General features: G+C 52.1%; 2 protein-coding genes across 2 annotated transcripts; both read left to right on the top strand.

The window, feature by feature from the left end:
* Positions 1-338: 338 nt before the first annotated feature.
* LOC138397171 (retinol dehydrogenase 16-like) lies at positions 339-6,058 on the top strand. The gene is given in 4 exon segments (XM_069491111.1): positions 339-651; positions 2,463-2,721; positions 4,420-4,583; positions 5,180-6,058. Coding segments are annotated over 4 exon segments (954 nt in total). The 3' UTR covers positions 5,398-6,058.
* A 5,337-nt stretch (positions 6,059-11,395) lies between these two features.
* On the top strand, positions 11,396-18,145 carry LOC138396257 (retinol dehydrogenase 7-like). The gene is made up of 4 exons (XM_069489307.1): positions 11,396-12,018; positions 13,863-14,121; positions 15,195-15,358; positions 15,931-18,145. The coding sequence occupies exons 1-4, from the start codon at positions 11,856-11,858 to the stop codon at positions 16,149-16,151; spliced, it is 807 nt and encodes a 268-aa protein (XP_069345408.1). The 5' UTR covers positions 11,396-11,855; the 3' UTR covers positions 16,152-18,145.
* Positions 18,146-18,493: the final 348 nt, after the last annotated feature.

The raw sequence follows: 18,493 nt of genomic DNA, 5'->3' as shown, positions 1-18,493 counted from the left end.
CTCTGGTATGGATACCTGTGTGGACGCTCATGTGTGGATCTGTGTGGACACCTGTGTGGGCACAGCAGGGCAGAGTGACATCGGTGGACTAGGGAGGCATTGCTGAGCAGTAATATCTTCTTATGGGGCAGGACTTGAGGTCTTTCAAGGGCCTGTATCAGTCCTCGCAACAGCAGTGCCAAGAGCAGGAAGGCGGGGTGACGAAAGTGAAGGCTCCATGCCAGAGTGCCTGGAGCCTTCCCTGCCAACTGCCACCCTCTGTGTCCTTTAGTCCTCCTGTCTGAACACTGGCCATAGTCTCCTTCTGTCCTAGTCTGTGTGTGTGTCTCCCCAACGCCATGTAGCTGTACCTGGCGGCCCTCGTCAGCCTGTACTACCTTGTGCGCTGGTACCGGGAGAGGCAGGTGGTGAGCCACCTCCGAGACAAGTACGTCTTCATCACGGGCTGTGACTCGGGCTTTGGGAACCTGCTGGCCAGACAGCTGGACATGCGCGGCTTGAGGGTGCTGGCTGCGTGTCTGACGGAGAAGGGGGCCGAGGAGCTGAGGACCCAGACGTCAGACAGGCTGGAGACCGTGAGCCTGGATGTCACCAAGACAGAGAGCATCTCTGCAGCTACCCAGTGGGTGAAGGAGCGTGTCGGGGACAGAGGTACCACCCAGATTCCTTATGTCTGTTTGTGCTTCCCTCTGTGTTAAGGGGACACCTCCTGTCCTGTCCCTGGGGAGATGCCCGCAGTGTGCCCAGGTTGAAGGCCTCCTAGCTGTCAGTATTCCTCGCCCATCAGGCCTCCCCTGGGCTGGGGCTGTGCATGGGGGCGCTCCGTGCCAGAGCCTGGCTCATGTTCTCAGCGCTTCAGCTTGTCCTCACCTGGCCCACCCCGGTCCGTGGAGAGTTAAGACCATCCCCATGTTCAGAGGACACGAGTTGAGGACTGGTGTAAAAAGGCAGATCTAGGAAGGGATTATTTTCCTTTCCTTCTTTTCACAGCACTACCTTGTCTGTCTTGCTATGGGCGGTGAAGAGAACATGGATTTCCTTGATCTAAGAATAAATGTAGAACATGCTCATTGCCCAAAATACTTAAAAGTATAAAGACAGAAGCAAAGTTCATCCTCAAATGACCATCTGCACATAAATATGTTTTACACTTTGCTGTAATTGGGATTATATTTTCATCACAGTTTGTATCACATTGTATTTCCTCAAAGATGAACATTTTCTCAACATAGTGAACAACTTTCTTAAGACATAGTACTTAATGATTTAGAATATTCTTTCTTTGATGCAGCCTTACTCATTTAATCCATAGCCAGAGTTTGGATATTGGAATTTTTTCCTACTTTTTATTCTCTTTGTTGTCATCCTGGAAAACTGTGATTTACCTGCATCTCTATAAATGTGCATATTGACTGTATTCTTAGAAAGAAGTAGCAGATCCTGGAAAAGGAATATGCATTTCCAGAAGGGCAGGTGAGGGACTTGGGTCCCAGGGCCAATTCTCCCTGATCAACAACTGCTACCACCTGCCATGGCTCAGAGGGTTCTCTGCTCCTCCTCCCCGAGGTGTATACATTGGAAACTGTGTTCACGTTAATTGCTTCGGATTGTGTGTTTGCACCTTCCAGAGATTTTTTCCCCAGGATAGAGTTAACTTGGGACTGAAGTGGAAGGAGCAAAGGGTGGCCTTTTGATGCAGTGGGAGGAGGTGGCAGGTTAATGAGCAGACAGGAGAGTCTGTGTACTGGGGGGCGGGGTGAGTTGTTCTTGTTTCCTCCCCAAAGCCTGCCCTTGGAATTCCCAAGAATGTCCTGCAGGAACATTGGTGAATATTGACTGAGGATGTTCCAAGACCAGTCCCAAGAGGCCAAATTCAGGATTGTTTTCCACACTCTCCCAAATGTAGGCTTCCATGTCTATCCCTCCCCACCAAATTCCACCCAGGGTTTTGTCTTGTCTGTTTTTCTCTTCCTCTTTCCCTGTCTCACACTCTGCCTATTCCTGTCCTCATATCCCATCGATAGATGTTGAGCACTCGATGTATCACCTTTCCAGAAAATCTCAAAGTTTATTTGAATGTGGATCATGTCTGCAAGGACCATATTAATGTGTAAATAACCAAACTTCAGTGTCCGTGTTTCCAGACCAATGGATGCACAATATTTCTCCAACACCAGTTCCTGCCCCCATCGAATGTGGGTCAATGCCCCTGTCTAGGAGGCCGTGGGCCGGGCCAAGAAGAATGAAAGGAGGAGGAGACTCGGGTTCTGTCCTGCAACAGCTGCAGCCTGTGCAGCTTCCTAATGCTGCAGACGCCGTGCTGTTATTTGTCCCTCCTAGTCCCCCTTCCAGCATCCACCACACTGCTGTCACTCTGATGGGCTGGCAACGTGAACTTTAACTGTGTCCACACTGAACAGGCACAACTAAGCGTTGCTCTCTCATCTTCCCACTGTCCCCAGGACTCTGGGGCCTGGTGAATAATGCTGGCATCTCCAGCCCCTTTGGCTGCAATGAGTGGCTGACCAAACAAGACTTTGTGACTGTACTGGAAGTGAACCTGCTGGGGATGATCGAGGTGACTCTGAGCTTCCTGCCCTTAGTGAGGAAGGCGAGGGGCCGTGTGGTCAACGTCTCCAGCGTCGTGGGTAGATTGTCTCTTGTAGGTGGTGGCTACAGCATCTCCAAGCACGGCGTAGAGGCCTTCTCGGACTCCCTCAGGTATTGCACTGGGATCGGGCCCTGCCTGAGTCCTCCCGTTCCTGGTCTTCTATGGGAGCATTTTGTAGGAGTTTGATTTCATCACAGCTTTACCGGCCCCTTATTGGAGATCTCTCCCTCAGGCTTTTTGGCCTTCCCCTTTTCTGGATTTAGACAGCCATTCCTTGGGACCTCCTGTCCCTATTCTGGTAGAGGGAGGGGCCCCAGACCTAAGAAATGATGTAACATCCTATTGAGCCTTCTAATTTTTTTTTTTTTCCTTTGGAAACGGAGTCTCCCTCTGTCACCTGGGCTAGAGTGCAGTAGCCTCAACCTAGCTCACAGCAACCTCAAACTCTTGGGCTCAAGCGATCCTCCAAGCTCTGTCTCCGGAGTAGCTGCAACTACAGACGTGCGCCACCATGCACGGCTAATTTTTCTACTGTTAGTGGAGATGGGGTCTTGCTCTTGATCAGGCTGGTCTCAAACTCCTGACATCAAGCCATCCTCCTGCCTCAGCCTCCCAGAGTGCTAGGATTACAGGCATGAGGCACCACACCAGGCCCTTTCTGAGCCTTCTGAGGAGGGCCCACAGACAGGACGTGTCTGAAGCAGATTGGAAGTGGGAGAACTTGGCTGCAGGGCCCATGTCCACAGCCGCTGAGATACTCGGGTGCAGGGAGCCCTTGAGGGGTGGGTGCGGCCTCTGACTCAGCACAACACACAATAGCGGGCACTAGTGTGAGTGCAGAATAACGCAGCCTAGGACAGCAAGGTTTGCTCCTTGACCTAAAAACCCCGATAGCTGACAGGGAGAGGGACAAGTGTACAAAAACATTGTTGCCAACTCTTATAAGGGTTGTGACCACATCAGCCATGGTGGCCGTGGCAGCCACCTGATTTGGGGAGGGTCCTGGCTGTGATGTCTGAGCTGAGAACTGAGCACCTCGTCCTGGCAGCCTGCTACGGAGGGGTGGACAGAGCTCCTGATGACAGAAGGTCATCAGCCTAGGCCGATGGTGAGCGTGGGCTGACCCCCTGCACTGTGGGGTCCTCCTAGGCCAAAGGACAAGGCCAGGCCTGGTTTAGGGAGCTGGACAGGTGGGCATGGGTGGGCCGTGGAGGCCTCTGGAGGCCTGTGGAGGCCTGTGGGCTCTGGACACGGGCTGTACTTCATGCTGTTGGCAGTGGGACCCATGGTTGTGATGTACTCAGGGTGGCTGCTTGGTCTAAGGGGCATCTAGACACCCACGGGCTGCAGGGAGCAGAATGGCTGTGCATGTGGGGAGTCAAGACTGAAAGCAGAGGGATGCTCCCCAGAACACAGTCACAGCAGCCCCACTGAGAGATGGCCAGGGAGTTACCAGGGCAGCAGAGGGAGGAAGGAGACTGAGGAGCATACAGGGTGAAATGGGCGAATCCTAGTGGTGCCCTGGATGTGAGGGGCATGGGGGAGATAGCAGTGGTGCTTTGCAGCAGAATCTGGGGATTCAGAGCTAGTGAGCTCTGTGTGTAAAAGATTTGAAGCAATAATTAGTTATTATACCAAGGCAATGCCTTCATCCAAAATCTTACCCCTTTTGGCTCACATTAAAAATCTCAGGGTTTCTACCTTATACCACCCTAATAGTTTGTTAGGGTGGTATGGTTTTCTTATGGTTTGTGTTTTGCCTCCCAAGAATACTGTAATCCTTGCCCTTCTGTCTCTCTGCCTTGCAGGAGGGAGCTATCCTACTGTGGGGTCAAGGTGGCTTTGATTGAGCCTGGTTACTTCAAGACTGCTATGACCACTAAGAACATACTCCTGAAAAAGGCCAAGGACATTTGGGATCGGGCCAGCTCAGAGGTCAAACAGATCTATGGCGAGAAGTTTCTGGCATCCTGTGAGTGAGCTGTGGGCAGTGGGGAGAGAAACAAACCATCTTTAGGAATCCCAGATCCATCACTAGTGTGTTCCTCGGAGGGTCTATCTTCCTGACATGGGGTTGGAGAAGCTCAGCCTCTTTCACAAAATGGGGACCTGTAGCCTCATTTCCATGGTGGGTGCTCAGTGGTCAACTGTTCACATGAAGCAAGTGTCCAGGCTTATTAAAAATTGGGACCAGTATCTATGTGAACCCCTCATTATTTTGAAGAGTGAAGGAAAGCAAGAGAGACAAGACATCAGGGTATCAGGGCCAGGTGGCATTTCATGTGAGATAAGAGAGACAGCTGGTTCCAGGTGCTCAGATTTCTAGTATTGGTAAACACCCTCCCCTTGTGCAGTCCAAATTTCCCAGGAAAACAGGCAAAGGTGTGTTAGTGTGGAGCAGTTCTTCATGGGGTAAGTCTGGGGCCCTCTTCAGGAGTTTGCATGGATAATTTGGGGCATTGCCTTAGAGAACCATGAGATTTTAGAAACTTTCCACTCTGAAGTTGAAGCCAAAGCAGAAGCAATTGCAGGTGGACATATTCATGGGTGTTTTCTCATTGTGTACAGACATGAAATCAACAGAACAATTACAAGAAAGATTAACACAGGATCTGTCCTTGGTGACGGACTGCATGGAGCATGCGCTGACTGCCTGCCACCCCCGCACCCGCTACTCAGCTGGCTGGGACGCCAAGCTCCTCTACCTCCCCATGAGCTATATGCCCACCTTCCTCGTGGACACCATCCTCACCTGGGGCCTCCCAAGACCGGCCAAAGCCCTGTGAAGACAGGACCAGGGTGCATGGTTGAAAGGCATTGGCTGCTGTGCGAGGGAGGGCTGTATCAGCGGGAGGGTTGTAGGCTGGGGGAGGGAGCTCTCATGCCAGCAGTACACCTGTCCCACCTCTTCCTCATCCTCTCCAAAGGATTCTGGTGGGATATTACCCAAGACCCTGTGATATCAGCAGGAAAGAGCCAAGGTCTTCTGCTGAGGAATGGGAACCCAATAGCACTCACTGGTGTCCTGTTGGCTTGAGTGGCCACTCAAGGCTTGAATCTCTTAAGCTCTGAGGAATCCACAGAATTGTGGAGGGTTGAGCAGGTGGAAGCCGGCTCAGTCCACACCTGCTCTGCCTTGTGCTCCCATGTGGTGTGCATTTGCCTGGCCAGGGTATGCCCTCTCTCAGGATGGAAATGGCCTGGAGCAAGCTGGAGCACCCCTCTTATCATGACACCTGAGCACATGGGCTGAAGGTGGGAGTACAACCCTCAACCCGCCCCTGACCCTGACCTCTCCGTGGCCAGCTCCGCAGGTACTGACTGGAAGGTGGGATCTTCCCTTGGTATGCTGACAGAAGATACAGAAACTTGTCGTTCATTTCTCTTGAACCATGGTTGTGTGTTGATTGTTTTTCTTTTAGAATAAACACTGCCAGTTCACCCATGCACATTCGTTAAAATGGTGGCCTTAGGGTCATGGGGTGCAGACCTAGTGGTGCAAGAGGCAGGTGACTTCATGGAGGTCAGGGGGTGAAAGGTAACACCTGAGGAGGGGTTTGAAGAGGGCAGGTGGATTATCCCAGCACTCTCTCTGCTCTTCCTACCACACAGGCCAGGGGTAATGCTTCCCTTTGCAGGGCTTTTCAAGTGGCCTGGTGTCACAGGAATGGACAGGACAGCCAAGCAAGAGGACGGCAATAAGGGCTGGCAGGCCCCAGATCCCTTCCCTGGGGCAGCTGAGCCTTCCCACCCTCACCAGGCTCTGTGTTCCTCAGGGATCGACCTTTACTTAAGGTCACTGCACTTCCCACTGGGCTGTTCCGCATGCCCCCAACCCCACACCCCCCAAAATCACCCCTCCACTGGCATGGAATGAGAGTCACATTTGGACTCCAGTCTCTCATTTTCTGCTAATTTTTGCTGAGCACCTGTTGTGCGCTGGGGAAAAATCCCCAGGAATTCCCCGGGCCTTCCTCATACCCAGCTCTGAGTCTTCAGTGTTCTGGTGTCGCTGTGAGTATGCTCTTGACAGAGAAAACACTTGCAGAAGGGGATACAGATTCCCGGGCCAAGGTCCGTTTGTAGCTGGGAGGCACCTCCCTAGGCGTCTTGGTTTCCTTTCCTCAGCGTAACAACTGAGGACATGGAGCCTTCAGGGGACCTTGTGTTGCTGAGCAGATGCATGTTGGTTGTGAAAACAGCAAGTGAGCTCAGATTGACTGAAAACATGAAGTGGGCATTCGTGTGGAGCACGTCAGTGCTGGAGCCGTGAAGGGGGCCAGGGAGGGTCATCCTGGAGGAGCAAGTCCCTGAGGGCTGTAGGGTCAGGCCACTGAGTGTCCTTCCAGGGTGCCCGAGTTTAAGGCAAAACAACCATTTCATATGCAATCTGAGGCCTCCAGAATTCTTTCTCTGTTTTATTTTACTTTTTTAAAATAATTCCTTCTCTGTAAACACACACACAAGGAAAACAAATTGAAATGAAATAAGAGGCTGCGATTTACTTGCTAGCCCAATGGTAGTGGTTCAGGGGGTTGGACTCACCCCCAGGAATGCTCTGCAGGAGTCAGAGAGCTGTGAGGGTGCAACCCCTGGGCCTCCATGCTGGGCTATACCGTGGGGTGCAGCTGCACCAAGGCTCGACTTCTGGCCCACGTCATGGACTGACTCACAGGGGGCACCTTTGCCCTGAGAGAATAGTCATGGCCATAAATAAAGTAAGCAGTGCACATCCCCACCATCACCCCAAACCCTCAGCAGAACCTCCCCTTGTCTTCCCTCCTGGTGTCTTTCCTCCACGAGGGAGCCAGGTCCAGTCCCATGGAGCTGTGCAGGGACACGGCCCAATCCCACAGAGTCCTCAGGTGCCACAGAAAATGGCTTCACTCCTTCCCTTTGCTGCTGTGGTACTCTCCAAGGAGGGCAGGGCTATCAGTCCCCAGCAGAAACGGTCTTCCCCTCCAGCCTCCTGCTCTCCAATGCCTGCAGAACATGTGGCCCTTCCTTTCTGGGTCCCCTCGCCAAGCTTAGCAGGGTCTGCAGGCTGCAGGGCAGGACACAGTTTGTACCATTAACCCTAACTTCCTGCCTTTTCCAGCTTTGCTTTTTCTTTTCTACACCTGCTCCTCTACAGGAGACTCATCCTGGATGGAGAAGGGGAATGGGTAGGGTGGCCCTGAGGCTGAAGAGTGGTCACCAGGAGGCTAACCCGGGCTCCCCTGAGGGCCTCATTCCATCTGGTGAGTGGTCACGGCCTGGGGAATGCCACCAGCTAAAGAGCCCAGTGAAAGCAAAGTGGGGGTTAGAGATTACCTCTGGCTCCCCTATATTGTACAGGGGTCTCAGTGCAAGGACTGGGCGGGGTGGGGGGAAGGGTGCAGTGGGAAGGCTCCAGAAGATTTCACGTTCTGCCCAAGGGTCCAGTTGAGGCAGTGTTCCTCCCTCTGAATGCTCCCTTAGGACTTCCTTGGATTGCTGCTGACTCTGCAGTGGACTGGGAAGCTCCTGTCACCCCAGCAAAGGGTCACACTACTATCAGGATGAGCAAGGGTGAGAATTGAGAAATGCCTCTGCATGGCCATTGAGAATTCATGATTGAAGGAAACGGAAATCCTTGACAATATTCAGATGTGTGACCCAGCAGGGGAGGGCCAGGAGCAGGAGGGCAGAGGGCAGTGTACCCAGCACCCAGGGCTGGGCAAAGGGCATCTGCAGGAGGTGAACTATAAGCACTGTGACACTTGCTTTGTGTGACTCATTCCTTTCCTTTCTCCAGCAACTCTGGGAGTTTCTTTCCTGTGGGTTCCCAGCCTTCACTTTATTTCTGTCCCCTTCCTTTGCCCCTGAGATCTGAGTGTCCCTTTGGGATCCTGTACCACTTTCTGCCCCCCAAAACTATTCTAGCAGGAGGGGATCTATTCCTGTCCACTCTTTTTGCCTTTTTCTTGTACCCTGGAGACTGACAGTAACTTAGCTTTCTGAGGAGTGATTCTGGGTGCTGGGCTGGATAAGGACACCCAGGCTCCCAGGGGTGAGCTAGCTGCCCAAGGCCACTCAGCCAGCTGGTAGCAGAGCTGGGCTGTGAACCCACCTGTGTCTTGATTCAAACTGTATCTTCTTCTTAAGAAGATTCGGCAGCTCAGGATCTGAGCAGAAAAAAGGTGAGGAGTTCTGAACCATGAGACCTAGGACAGCGGGGGCTCCACTGTGTGTTTGCTGGCGATGAGAGCTGGGTTGAGGGGATTAGTGAGGAGTGGGAGACCAGGAGAAGGGGGTTGGGAGAAGTGTCCTCATGTCAAGGCGTTCTTTGGAAATCCAATGACATCTGTTAAGAATGACATGAGTAGACCAGCAGGAAGAAACTTGAAGACTCCTTTCCAGAACTCTGGGAGGCCTACCTGCCTTCCACAGCCTAAGTGTTCTTAAGTTCTCCTGTCTGAACACTGTCCACACTCTCCTTTCACCCCAGCCTGTGTCTGTCCCCCCAAAGCCATGTGGCTGTACCCAGCGGCCCTCGTGGGCTTGAACTACCTTCTGCACTGGCACCAGGACAGGCAGGTTACAGGCTGTCTATATGTGTCCATGTCATCACATGGCTCTGCCTGCTTGGCCAGTTTGACCTTCTGCACCAGCTCATTTTTACCCATAACTATAGGTTCTTTGACAAACAGGTGGTGGTGGTTTGGGCGACATCAGTGGCGATGCTGGGACTCTGTCCCAGGATCTTGATGCTCACAAACTCTGGCATCATTTTGACTCTCAGCCTCCCTTGCCACTGCTCCGCCAATTAGCCACAGTGTCAGCTGGTTTCGTGGCCCTTTGCCCCCACCCTAGCTCATCTTACCACCTACAGGTGCCTTATCCCGGGGCTTAAGGGAAAATGCCCTTAGGGACTGGGGATCTGGTGTGTTCTCAGTCCTTGATTCCCTCTATTCACTTGGTCACTGGGGAGAAGTGGGGCCTTTCTGGAGTACAGTGGGGACTCGCCTCTGCTACCTTCATATCTACACACTTTTCAAAGGGCAGAGAATGAATTTACAGTCACCAATTCTAAAGTAAGTGCTCCCAGAAAAGGGGATAAGCAGTCTCTTTCGCTTATTGCACCAGGGAAAATTATTTTTTTTTATTTTTATTTTTTTTGAGACAGAGTCTCACTCTGTTGCCCAGGCTAGAGTGAGTGCCGTGGCGTCAGCCTAGCTCACAGCAACCTCAAACTCCTGAGCTCAAAGGATCCTCCTGTCTCAGCCTCCCGAGTAGCTGGGACTACAGGCATGCACCACCATGCCCGGCTAATTTTTTTTTTCTATATATATTTTTAGCTGTCCATATAATTTCTTTCTATTTTTAGTAGAGATGGGGTCTCGCTCTTGCTCAGGCTGGTCTCGAACTCCTGAGCTCAAACAATCCGCCCACCTTGACCTCCCAGAGTGCTAGGATTACAGGCATGAGCCACCGCACTCGGCCGGAAAATTATTTTTTTGTTTCTGACTTGTATTCCCCCTGTGCGGCGCATATCTGATGTCCTTGAAACATCACAATTGTCTCAGCAATCACATTATTAGCCCTGGGACCCCTCGTCTTGCCACCTCCTGGTAGGTGGGGCTTCACATCATCGGCCTCCCTATAGGAGGACCCCACTGTGTTTTCCTTCAGGACAGTGGGGGCACAGCCACCCTGGGGAAAATCCTTTGTCTCTAACAAGAGACTAAGAAGAGGCAGGTGTGTTCCCAGAGGTCGGGGTGAGAGGGATGATCTGAGGAGGGATTTGGAGAGGCCAGGTAGATTATCACGGCCCCCTCTCAGCCCTTCTAGCCACGGAAGAGAGGGGCAATTATTTCCTTTCCAGGATTTATCAGGTAGCCTGGAGTCACAGGAATAGACACAGGGATGGGCAAACAAACAAACAAAAATCAATACGGAATGGGCGAGGTCCCTGTTCCCACGTCGTCATCAGGGCTTCCTCTCCCACTTGGGCCTCAGCACCTGTCCCCTCCTCCGGAGCCACCACACCTCCCTCTCCTGCCACCCCACTCAGCCCCCCAAACACCTCCAGTGGCATGGAGTGAGAGTGTCTCTGGACTCCAGTCTTTCATTTTCTGCTAGCCCTCATTAAGCACCTGCTGTGTGCCGGACAGAAATTCCCCCAGATGGCCACTGCTTCCTGAGACCCCAGCTCACTGTGTCTTCCTCTTTTGATGATGTTCTGAGAGTGGACTCAACAAATATTTTTAGGCCGGGCGCGGTGGCTCACGCCTGTAATCCTAGCACTCTGGGAGGCCGAGGCAGGTGGATCGCTCAAGGTCAGGAGTTCGAGACCAGCCTGAGCAAGAGCAAGACCCCGTCTCTACTAAAAATAGAAAGAAATTATATGGACAACTAAAAATATATATATATATATATATATATATATATATATAGAAAAATTAGCCGGGCATAGTGGCGCATGCCTGTAGTCCCAGCTACTAGGGAGGCTGAGGCAAAAGGATCGCTTGAGCCCAGGAGTTTGAGGTTGCTGTGAGCTAGGCTGACGCCACGGCACTCACTCTAGCCTGGGCAACAAAGTGAGACTCTGTCTCAAAAAAAAAAAAAAAACAAACATTTTTAGAAAGTCATATAGACTCCTGGGCTGAGTACACATTGGAGTGCGGTGATGCCTCCCAATCATCTTAGTTCACATCCCTCATAAAAACAAGGTTTTGGAGACTTCAGGACATCTTATGCTATTGAAAAAGATATAGTAATATGATAACATTCGCTTAATCATTTGGAATGTTACAGAAGTAAACATTTACTGAGTGGGGGACAGAAAGAGCACAAACTATTTCTAAAGTCTATGACCTAGGTTAGGGGGGCGATCCAGTGTGCATGGGGGTGAGGTGAGGGAAGGGCAGGGAGGAGTGGGAGGAGTGGCTGGAAGAGGTGGGGCTGGGGAAAATCCATAGCATGTCTGATCAGCCCTCTGAGGATTTGTTCACAGCAGCATTGAAATCACAATTCGAGAATGCCTGTTAATAGGGAGACCTGTAGAGCAACAAAATAGAGAGTGCTAGAACTCTAGCACAGTCACAGCTGTCAGGCACTGTCCTGTGCCACAATGTGGCTGTACCTGGCAGCCCTTGTGGGCCTGTACTACCTTGTGCGCTGGCACCGGGAGAGGCAGGTGGTGAGCCACCTCTGAGACAAGTACGTCTTCATCACGGGCTGCGGCTCTGGCTTCGGGAACCTGCTGGCCAGACAGCTGGACATGCGCGGCTTGAGGGTGCTGGCTGCCTGTAGGACAGAGAAGGCGGCCGAGCAGCTGAGGGCCCAGTCATCAGACAGGCTAGAGACGGTGACTCTGGACATTGGCAAGACAGAGAGCATCACTGCAGCCACCCAGTGGGTGAAGGAACGCGTGGGAGACAGAGGTACCCCCAGATTCCTCTTTGTGTCTCTTTCCTTTCTCTCTGGGAAGGGTAAAAATTTTGTCTGCTAACTGGGAAGGTTCCCAAGATGTTTGGATTTTCAAGGACTGTGAGCTTTGCGTTTTCCGGAGCAGAAATCCTAGATTGAATGTGCCTGAGCCACAGGGTGAGAGGAGCACTGGCTATGTTTAGGGTCGACTCTCTGGAGGAAGGTTGGGCCCTTGAGCTAGACCTTGAGCCGGGCATGCGACAGTGGGGGGCCTGGGCCAGGCTGGATCCAGGCTCATGATCTCAGCATTTCTTATTGCTTCCTTCACACTTGTTCCCCCGAGGGCTCTGAGATTATGTGTCCTCACTTGACTCATAAGGATGGAGGCTTAGAGTGCTGAAGGGACTTCCTATCAAATATTCAGTGATAACTCCTGTTCTTTCTGCTACATTACACTGCCTGTTCTTTTTGTGAGAAGGGAGATCATGGATTTCTTTCTTCTGATTAGAAATGTAAAACATGCTCATTGAGGAAAACATAGAAGAGGATAAAGCTAAAACAATATTCACCGTAATCGCATCCCCCAGAGTTAATTTCTGTCTACCTCATGTATTCTGGGATCAGCTTCATACAATCAAATGTCTCCTGCAACGTAACACTGAATGTCTGCATATTAATGCTGAGAGAATATAATTTATTTAAGCAGTCCTATATTGTTGGATATTGAACTTAGTTCCCGACTTTTCCTGGCATAAATAACATCTCAACAAAGATTGTATAACAAGGTTTGTTCACATGCTTAACAATCTTATTGAAGTAGAGTAAAATAATGGCATCAAAAAATACTCATTTCTTGGAGGCCATGAATGGTTTCTGTTGGGGGGGGAGGCGTGGAAGGACTAATATTGCAAGGCCTTATTCTCCTTCCAAGATTCCTACCTTCAAACTCTGTCTAACTGCACCCCAGCCCTGGCCCAGTGAAAACCCTGCCCCTGCTGACCTGGGGCCTGTAGGTGGGGAAGTCAGACTTTTTCAAATCCTTCATCATGTGGTTTTGTTGCTGTATATCTCGCAGACAGTCTTCCAGAGAGCTCAGTGGGTTGGGGACTCGTGAGGTTATGTCAAGGGTGGACTTTGGGGAGGGTGGGAGGTTGACACTGCCTGGGGCTGACGGTGCCATCTGGACACTGGTGTGGCCTGAGGCCTCCTCCCCGGTCTGCCCTGTGTATCCACTCCATGGTGAGCTTTGGAATTCCCAGGTAGAGAGTGAACTTTGCTTCCTGAGCAAACATTGCCTCAAAATTGGTGCATGTTGCATCACAGCCTGTCCCCAGATGTCAAAGCAGGCCTGATCTCTACACTCCCCAGTCTTAGGATTTTAAGTGTGCCTCTCCCAACCAGTGTATACAAGACAGTTACTCATGGGGCTTTTTGTGTTCCTTTTCCTTTTTTCCTTTCTCTTCTCTGCTTTTCCCTTGACTTCTTTTACCCCATACCTCTTTTACTGTCTCTGTCTCTCTCCCCTCATGAGATATTTGATGAGCGCTCACTCTATTTTCTCAAACTCTGTCCATCCACTTAAGAAAGTTGGGTTTGTTGCATTTTGGGTTCCAAGCACTGGGAGCAGAAATGACAAGGACCATCCCTAACTTCCAATAGCTTGAAGAACATGAAAACCCTGACACCTTTAAGTCACCATATCCTCTTTTCTTCCTCCCACTCTTTTCCCCATACCAAGTAGCACATTCTTCTTGACTCCATAAATAAACTCAACAGGAAGGTGAACTTAAACCCTAACTGTGCCCACACGGCACACACACAATACAGTGTTGCTTTCTCTATTTCCCACTGTCCCCAGGACTCTGGGGCCTGGTGAATAACGCTGGCATCTCTGGCCTATTGGCCCCCAATGAGTGGCTGACCAAACAAGACTTCATGACCGTACTGGACGTGAACTTGCTGGGGATGATCGAGGTGACTCTGAGCCTGCTGCCCTTAGTGAGAAAGGCGAGGGGCCGCGTGGTCAACGTCTCCAGTGTCTCGGGTAGATTGTCTATTAAAGGTGGCAGTTACTGCATCTCCAAGTACTGTGTAGAGGCCTTCTCGGACTCCCTCAGGTATTGCACTGGGATCGGGCCCTGCCTGAGTCCTCCTGTTCCTGGTCTTCCATGGGAGCATTTTACAGCGGTTTGACTTCATCACAGCTTAGAGGCACCGTGTTGGTGATCCATCTCTCCTGCTTTTTGGCGCTACCCCTTTCTCGATTTAGCCAGCCCATCCTTGAGACCTGCTATCCATGTTCTGGTAGAGAGAGGGGCCCCGGGCCTAAAAATTATGTCACATCCCTCTGAGCCTTCTGAGGAGGGCCCACAGACAGGACATGTCTGAAGCATATTGGAAGTGGGGAGGGTCCTGGCTGTGAGGTCTGAGCTGAGAGCTGAAGACCTTGACCTGGCAGCCTGCTAAGGAGGGGTGGGCAGGGCTCCTGATGACAAGACAGCATCAGCCCAGGCCCATGGTGAGCGTTAGCCAACCCCCTGTACTGTGGGATCCTCCTGGGCCAAAGGACAAGGCCAGGCCAGCTGTGGGGAGCTGGACAGGTGGGCAGGAGTGGGCCTTAGAGGCCTGTGGGCTCTGGACACGTGCTGTACTTCATGCTATTGACAGTGGAACCCACAGCCAGGATATACTCAGGGTGGCTGCTTGGTCTAAGGGGCATCTAGACACCCACGGGCTGCAGGGAGCAGAATGGCTGTGTGTGGGGGGAGTCGAGACTGAAAGCAGAGGGATGCTCCCCAGAACACAGTCACAGCAGCCCCGCTGAGAGATGGCCAGGGAGTTACCAGGGCAGCAGACGGAGGAAGGGGACCGAGGAGGACAGAGGGTGAAATGTGCGTATTCTGGTGATGCCCTGGATGTGAGGGGGTATAGATAGCCCAGCGGTGGTGCCTTGCAGCAGAATCTGGGGATTCGGAGCTAGTGAGCTCGGTGTGTAAAGTTTGTCAACCCTACACACAGGCAATGCCATCGTCACAATTGTTGCCAGCCTTCTGCTGCACTTCCCAACCTGCCAAGCTTTCTGGCTTATGTCACCACCATTTTTTGCTGGATCTTTTTTGGTTTTATTTGTTTCTTGTGTTTTGGCGCCCAGACCTCTCAACCCCTTGCCCTCTGCTTGTCTGTCTCCCAGGAGGGAGCTGGCCCCCTTTGGGGTGAAGGTGGTTGTAATTGAACCTGGTTCCTTCAAGACGAACATGACCAACACTGAGAGAGTTTTGCAGCAGGTCCAGGAAGGGTGGAACCGGGCCCGCCCCGAGATCAAGGAGCTCTATGGCGAGAAGTTTCTGTCATCCTGTGAGTGAACTGTGGACAGTGAGACAACTAAACATTGAACCATGATTAATGTCTCCAACACCATGAGGGTCTGTCCTCCTGCCAGGTAGGGGAGAGAGGGAAGTTCAGCCTCGTCACAAAGTGGAGACGTTCAGCCCCATTCCCAAGGTGCTGTGTGGTCAATGGGTCACTTAGAGAAGGAAACCAGGCTCACTACAATTGGAACCACTGTCTCACCTGGTCCCCTCATTATTTTGAAGAGGAAACTAAAGACAGGGAGGGAAGATGCCATGGACCCATAGCCAGCTGGGTTTGGAGTGGACTGGTTTTCCTTCACTTTGACTCTGTTAGCAGAGACCTTCAACTTATGGAGTCCAGATATTCCCAGGAAGAGAGGCAGAGGTGGCTTAGTGTGGACCAGTTTTTCCTGGGATAAGGATGGGCCACAGCCGTGGGGAACCTGCATCGATTACATTTGGGGCACATCACTGTGGGGCCCAGGAATTCTTAGGACCATTCCTTCTAACTTAGAGCTGTGAAAGGGACAGGGGGGTTGTGCTGCTCCATTAAGGCTGTTTTCTCATCCTGAACAGACCTCAAACTACTATCTGAACACGTTTTGCCATCGGCCGAGGAGAATCTGTCAGAGGTGACGGACTGCATGGAGCATGCGCTGACCGCCTGCCACCCCTGCACCCGCTACTCGGCTGGCTGGGACGCCAAGCTCTTCTACCTCCCCATGAGCTACATGCCCACCTTCCTGGCAGACGCCATCCTCACCTGGATCCTCCCAAGGCCGGCCAAGGCCCTGTGAAGCCAAGACTGTGGCGCTTGTTTGGGTGGGGTTGGATGCTCTGTGACAGGTCATATGTCCTGGGGAGAGAAATAGGGTGGAAGGTGAGGGCTCTCGTGTCAGCAGGTCACCTGTCCTACCTCTGTCCTCACCTCTGGCCATGATGGGTGAGGGGTGATGTGTCACGGTGTGGGAAATAGAGAGGTGGGAGGGAGCTCTCAAGTCTCCAGGATCATGTTCCTCACCCCCTCCTCACATCTGCCCCAAGCTTTTCCTGGGACATTAGGCTGGACTCTGGGGATATTAGGAGTAAAGAACCACATCTGCAGCTTAGGAAGGGAGACCCAGTCACATATATTGGCATCTTATTTCCGTAGGCAGTCACTCAAGTCTCTGATCTCAGGGCCCACATGCCACCCTAAGGAATGCACACTTTTGGGAGGGCAGGAGCAACTGGGGTGAATGGGCCAGCCCACAGCTGCTCTGCCTCCTGTCCCCCTCATCAAGCTATGCCTTGCCTGGACAGTCTACACCCTCCTACAGGATGGAAATTGCCTGGAGAGGAGGGCTCCCTCCTCTGGAGGTACCTGTGCACATGGGGTGGGAATGGGGAGGGCAACCACCAACCTGACACATCAGGCCTCAGGTGCCAACTCAGCACAGAGACCTGTCATCTGAGAGTGGGAGGCATTCCCAGCCCTGGAAGGAAGAGCCCTGTACCTGGTCCCACAGGCTTCACACCCCCACTTCTATGGCCTGTATTTTCAGTTCAGGCCAGGGGAACACTGCCTTGGCCAGCAGTCAACAGAGAGGCCCAGGAGGCACTGAGTCAGGCCCAGGCCTATACTGGGGCAGTACTGAGTCACCCCTACTCAGGTCCAGAGCCTACCTCTGGATTTTACCTATGTCCTCAAGAACTGGGGTACCCACTGTTCCTGGGCCTGCTTAGCCCCTGAGTGATATGGTCTGACTTGTCCCAGCCAAGGCTTCCCTGTTCACTCACCCAGGAGGCAAACAGAGACTGGGAGGCGCTTCCCAGGTCCAGTGTAGGAGGGGCTGTGCTGCAGGGTGGCATGAAGTAAGGTTTGCCTTCCACCCTTGCCCACCTCCCTCCCCTATGGGCTTTGGGTCTGCTCTTCAGGGATGGGTCCATGGTCTGACCACCCCAACCCCCAGCCCAAACACTCTTAGTACAGAACAGCCAGGCTCTGCTGGGCTTTCCCAAGGTGACACCTGCTTTATCTGATTCTGGGGCTGGCCAGGCTGGGTAAATAGTGGAGCACAGAGACGCATCCTTTGTCCCTTCAGTCTAGGGAACTCTGTGGCCGCATTTCTGTGTCAGACCCTCTAAAGTGAGAAGGTATGGGTTGGTGACTAGGCTCCTGAGGAATAGTGACGCTGGAGGTTGATCCATGGAACCACACTAGACTCCAGCATCATTCTGTCCCGGCATCTTATGTAGTTCTGGGCATGGTTCCTCACACCTTTGTCTGGTTTCCTTATTTCTTTTCCTTCACTACCTTCCTTCCTACCTTTCTGTGAGTTCTGTGCCCAATTGCCTGGAATCTCTCCTTCTCCAAGTCCTGACCCTGAGAATGTTCTCCGTCTCTGGCCCCAGTTCTCTGCTCCTCCTACATCTCATCCCCTCCCAGAGCCAAGGACTCTGCCCAGGCCCTTCCCCCTGTTGCCCTGTGAGCACATGAGCCCTGCATCATGTGGCTGGGCACTCCTCACCGGTGACCCGAGCGTCCCCCCGAAGGCGTCAGGCCCTAGTCCCTCAGGTCCTTCTACTTTTGGGGAGTTGGGGCCTCACATCACCAGCCTCCCCTATAGGAGGACCCTGCTGTCTCTAGCCTCAGACACATCCACCCTGAGGGAAATCCTTTGTCTCCCATTCTCTTTCATGATGGAGACTTACTTAAGAATTCCAAATAGCTGCTGACCTGGAACTTGTTTCTCTTGGGGTTTGGAAAACGCAGAACCAATTTTTTGTTTGTTTGTTCTGCATTAATGAATTTGTCTTAATTTTCTTCCCTGAAAATAAAAATTAAATGTATTTACATGCCTGTATTCCTGACAAATGAATTTAATTCCTGGGCCAGGGGTGGGGCTGGCATGGGGAGTTTCCAGGGGGGCTCTCTGGGCTGAGTCCTCCTTTCTCATTTGCCCCCCTTACACCATAGGGTGAGCCACCTGTCATCACCAACATTGCCACTGCGGATTTTCCCACTCTTGGCCCCTTTACCCAACAGGGCAGGGGGAAAGAGGGAGGCAGCCACCAGCACTGTCAGAGGTGACAAGGCTTCAGGTTGGACTTGAATTTCTTGCATCAGGGCTAATTGGGATGGTGATGCATCCACCTG

Source organism: Eulemur rufifrons, chromosome 16 (assembly GCF_041146395.1).
Source record: "Eulemur rufifrons isolate Redbay chromosome 16, OSU_ERuf_1, whole genome shotgun sequence".
In the NCBI taxonomy this organism is placed as follows: domain Eukaryota; kingdom Metazoa; phylum Chordata; class Mammalia; order Primates; family Lemuridae; genus Eulemur; species Eulemur rufifrons.
This window is presented reverse-complemented; position numbering and strand designations above follow the sequence as displayed.

Excerpts from the sequence above, each read along its gene's own strand:
- LOC138396257 (XM_069489307.1), top strand. The coding sequence starts at position 11,856 with ATGCGCGGCTTGAGGGTGCTGGCTGCCTGTAGGACAGAGAAGGCGGCC. Across the intron at positions 12,019-13,862 it reads GGAACGCGTGGGAGACAGAG|GACTCTGGGGCCTGGTGAAT; the intron begins GTACCCCCAGAT and ends CACTGTCCCCAG. Across the intron at positions 14,122-15,194 it reads GCCTTCTCGGACTCCCTCAG|GAGGGAGCTGGCCCCCTTTG; the intron begins GTATTGCACTGG and ends TCTGTCTCCCAG.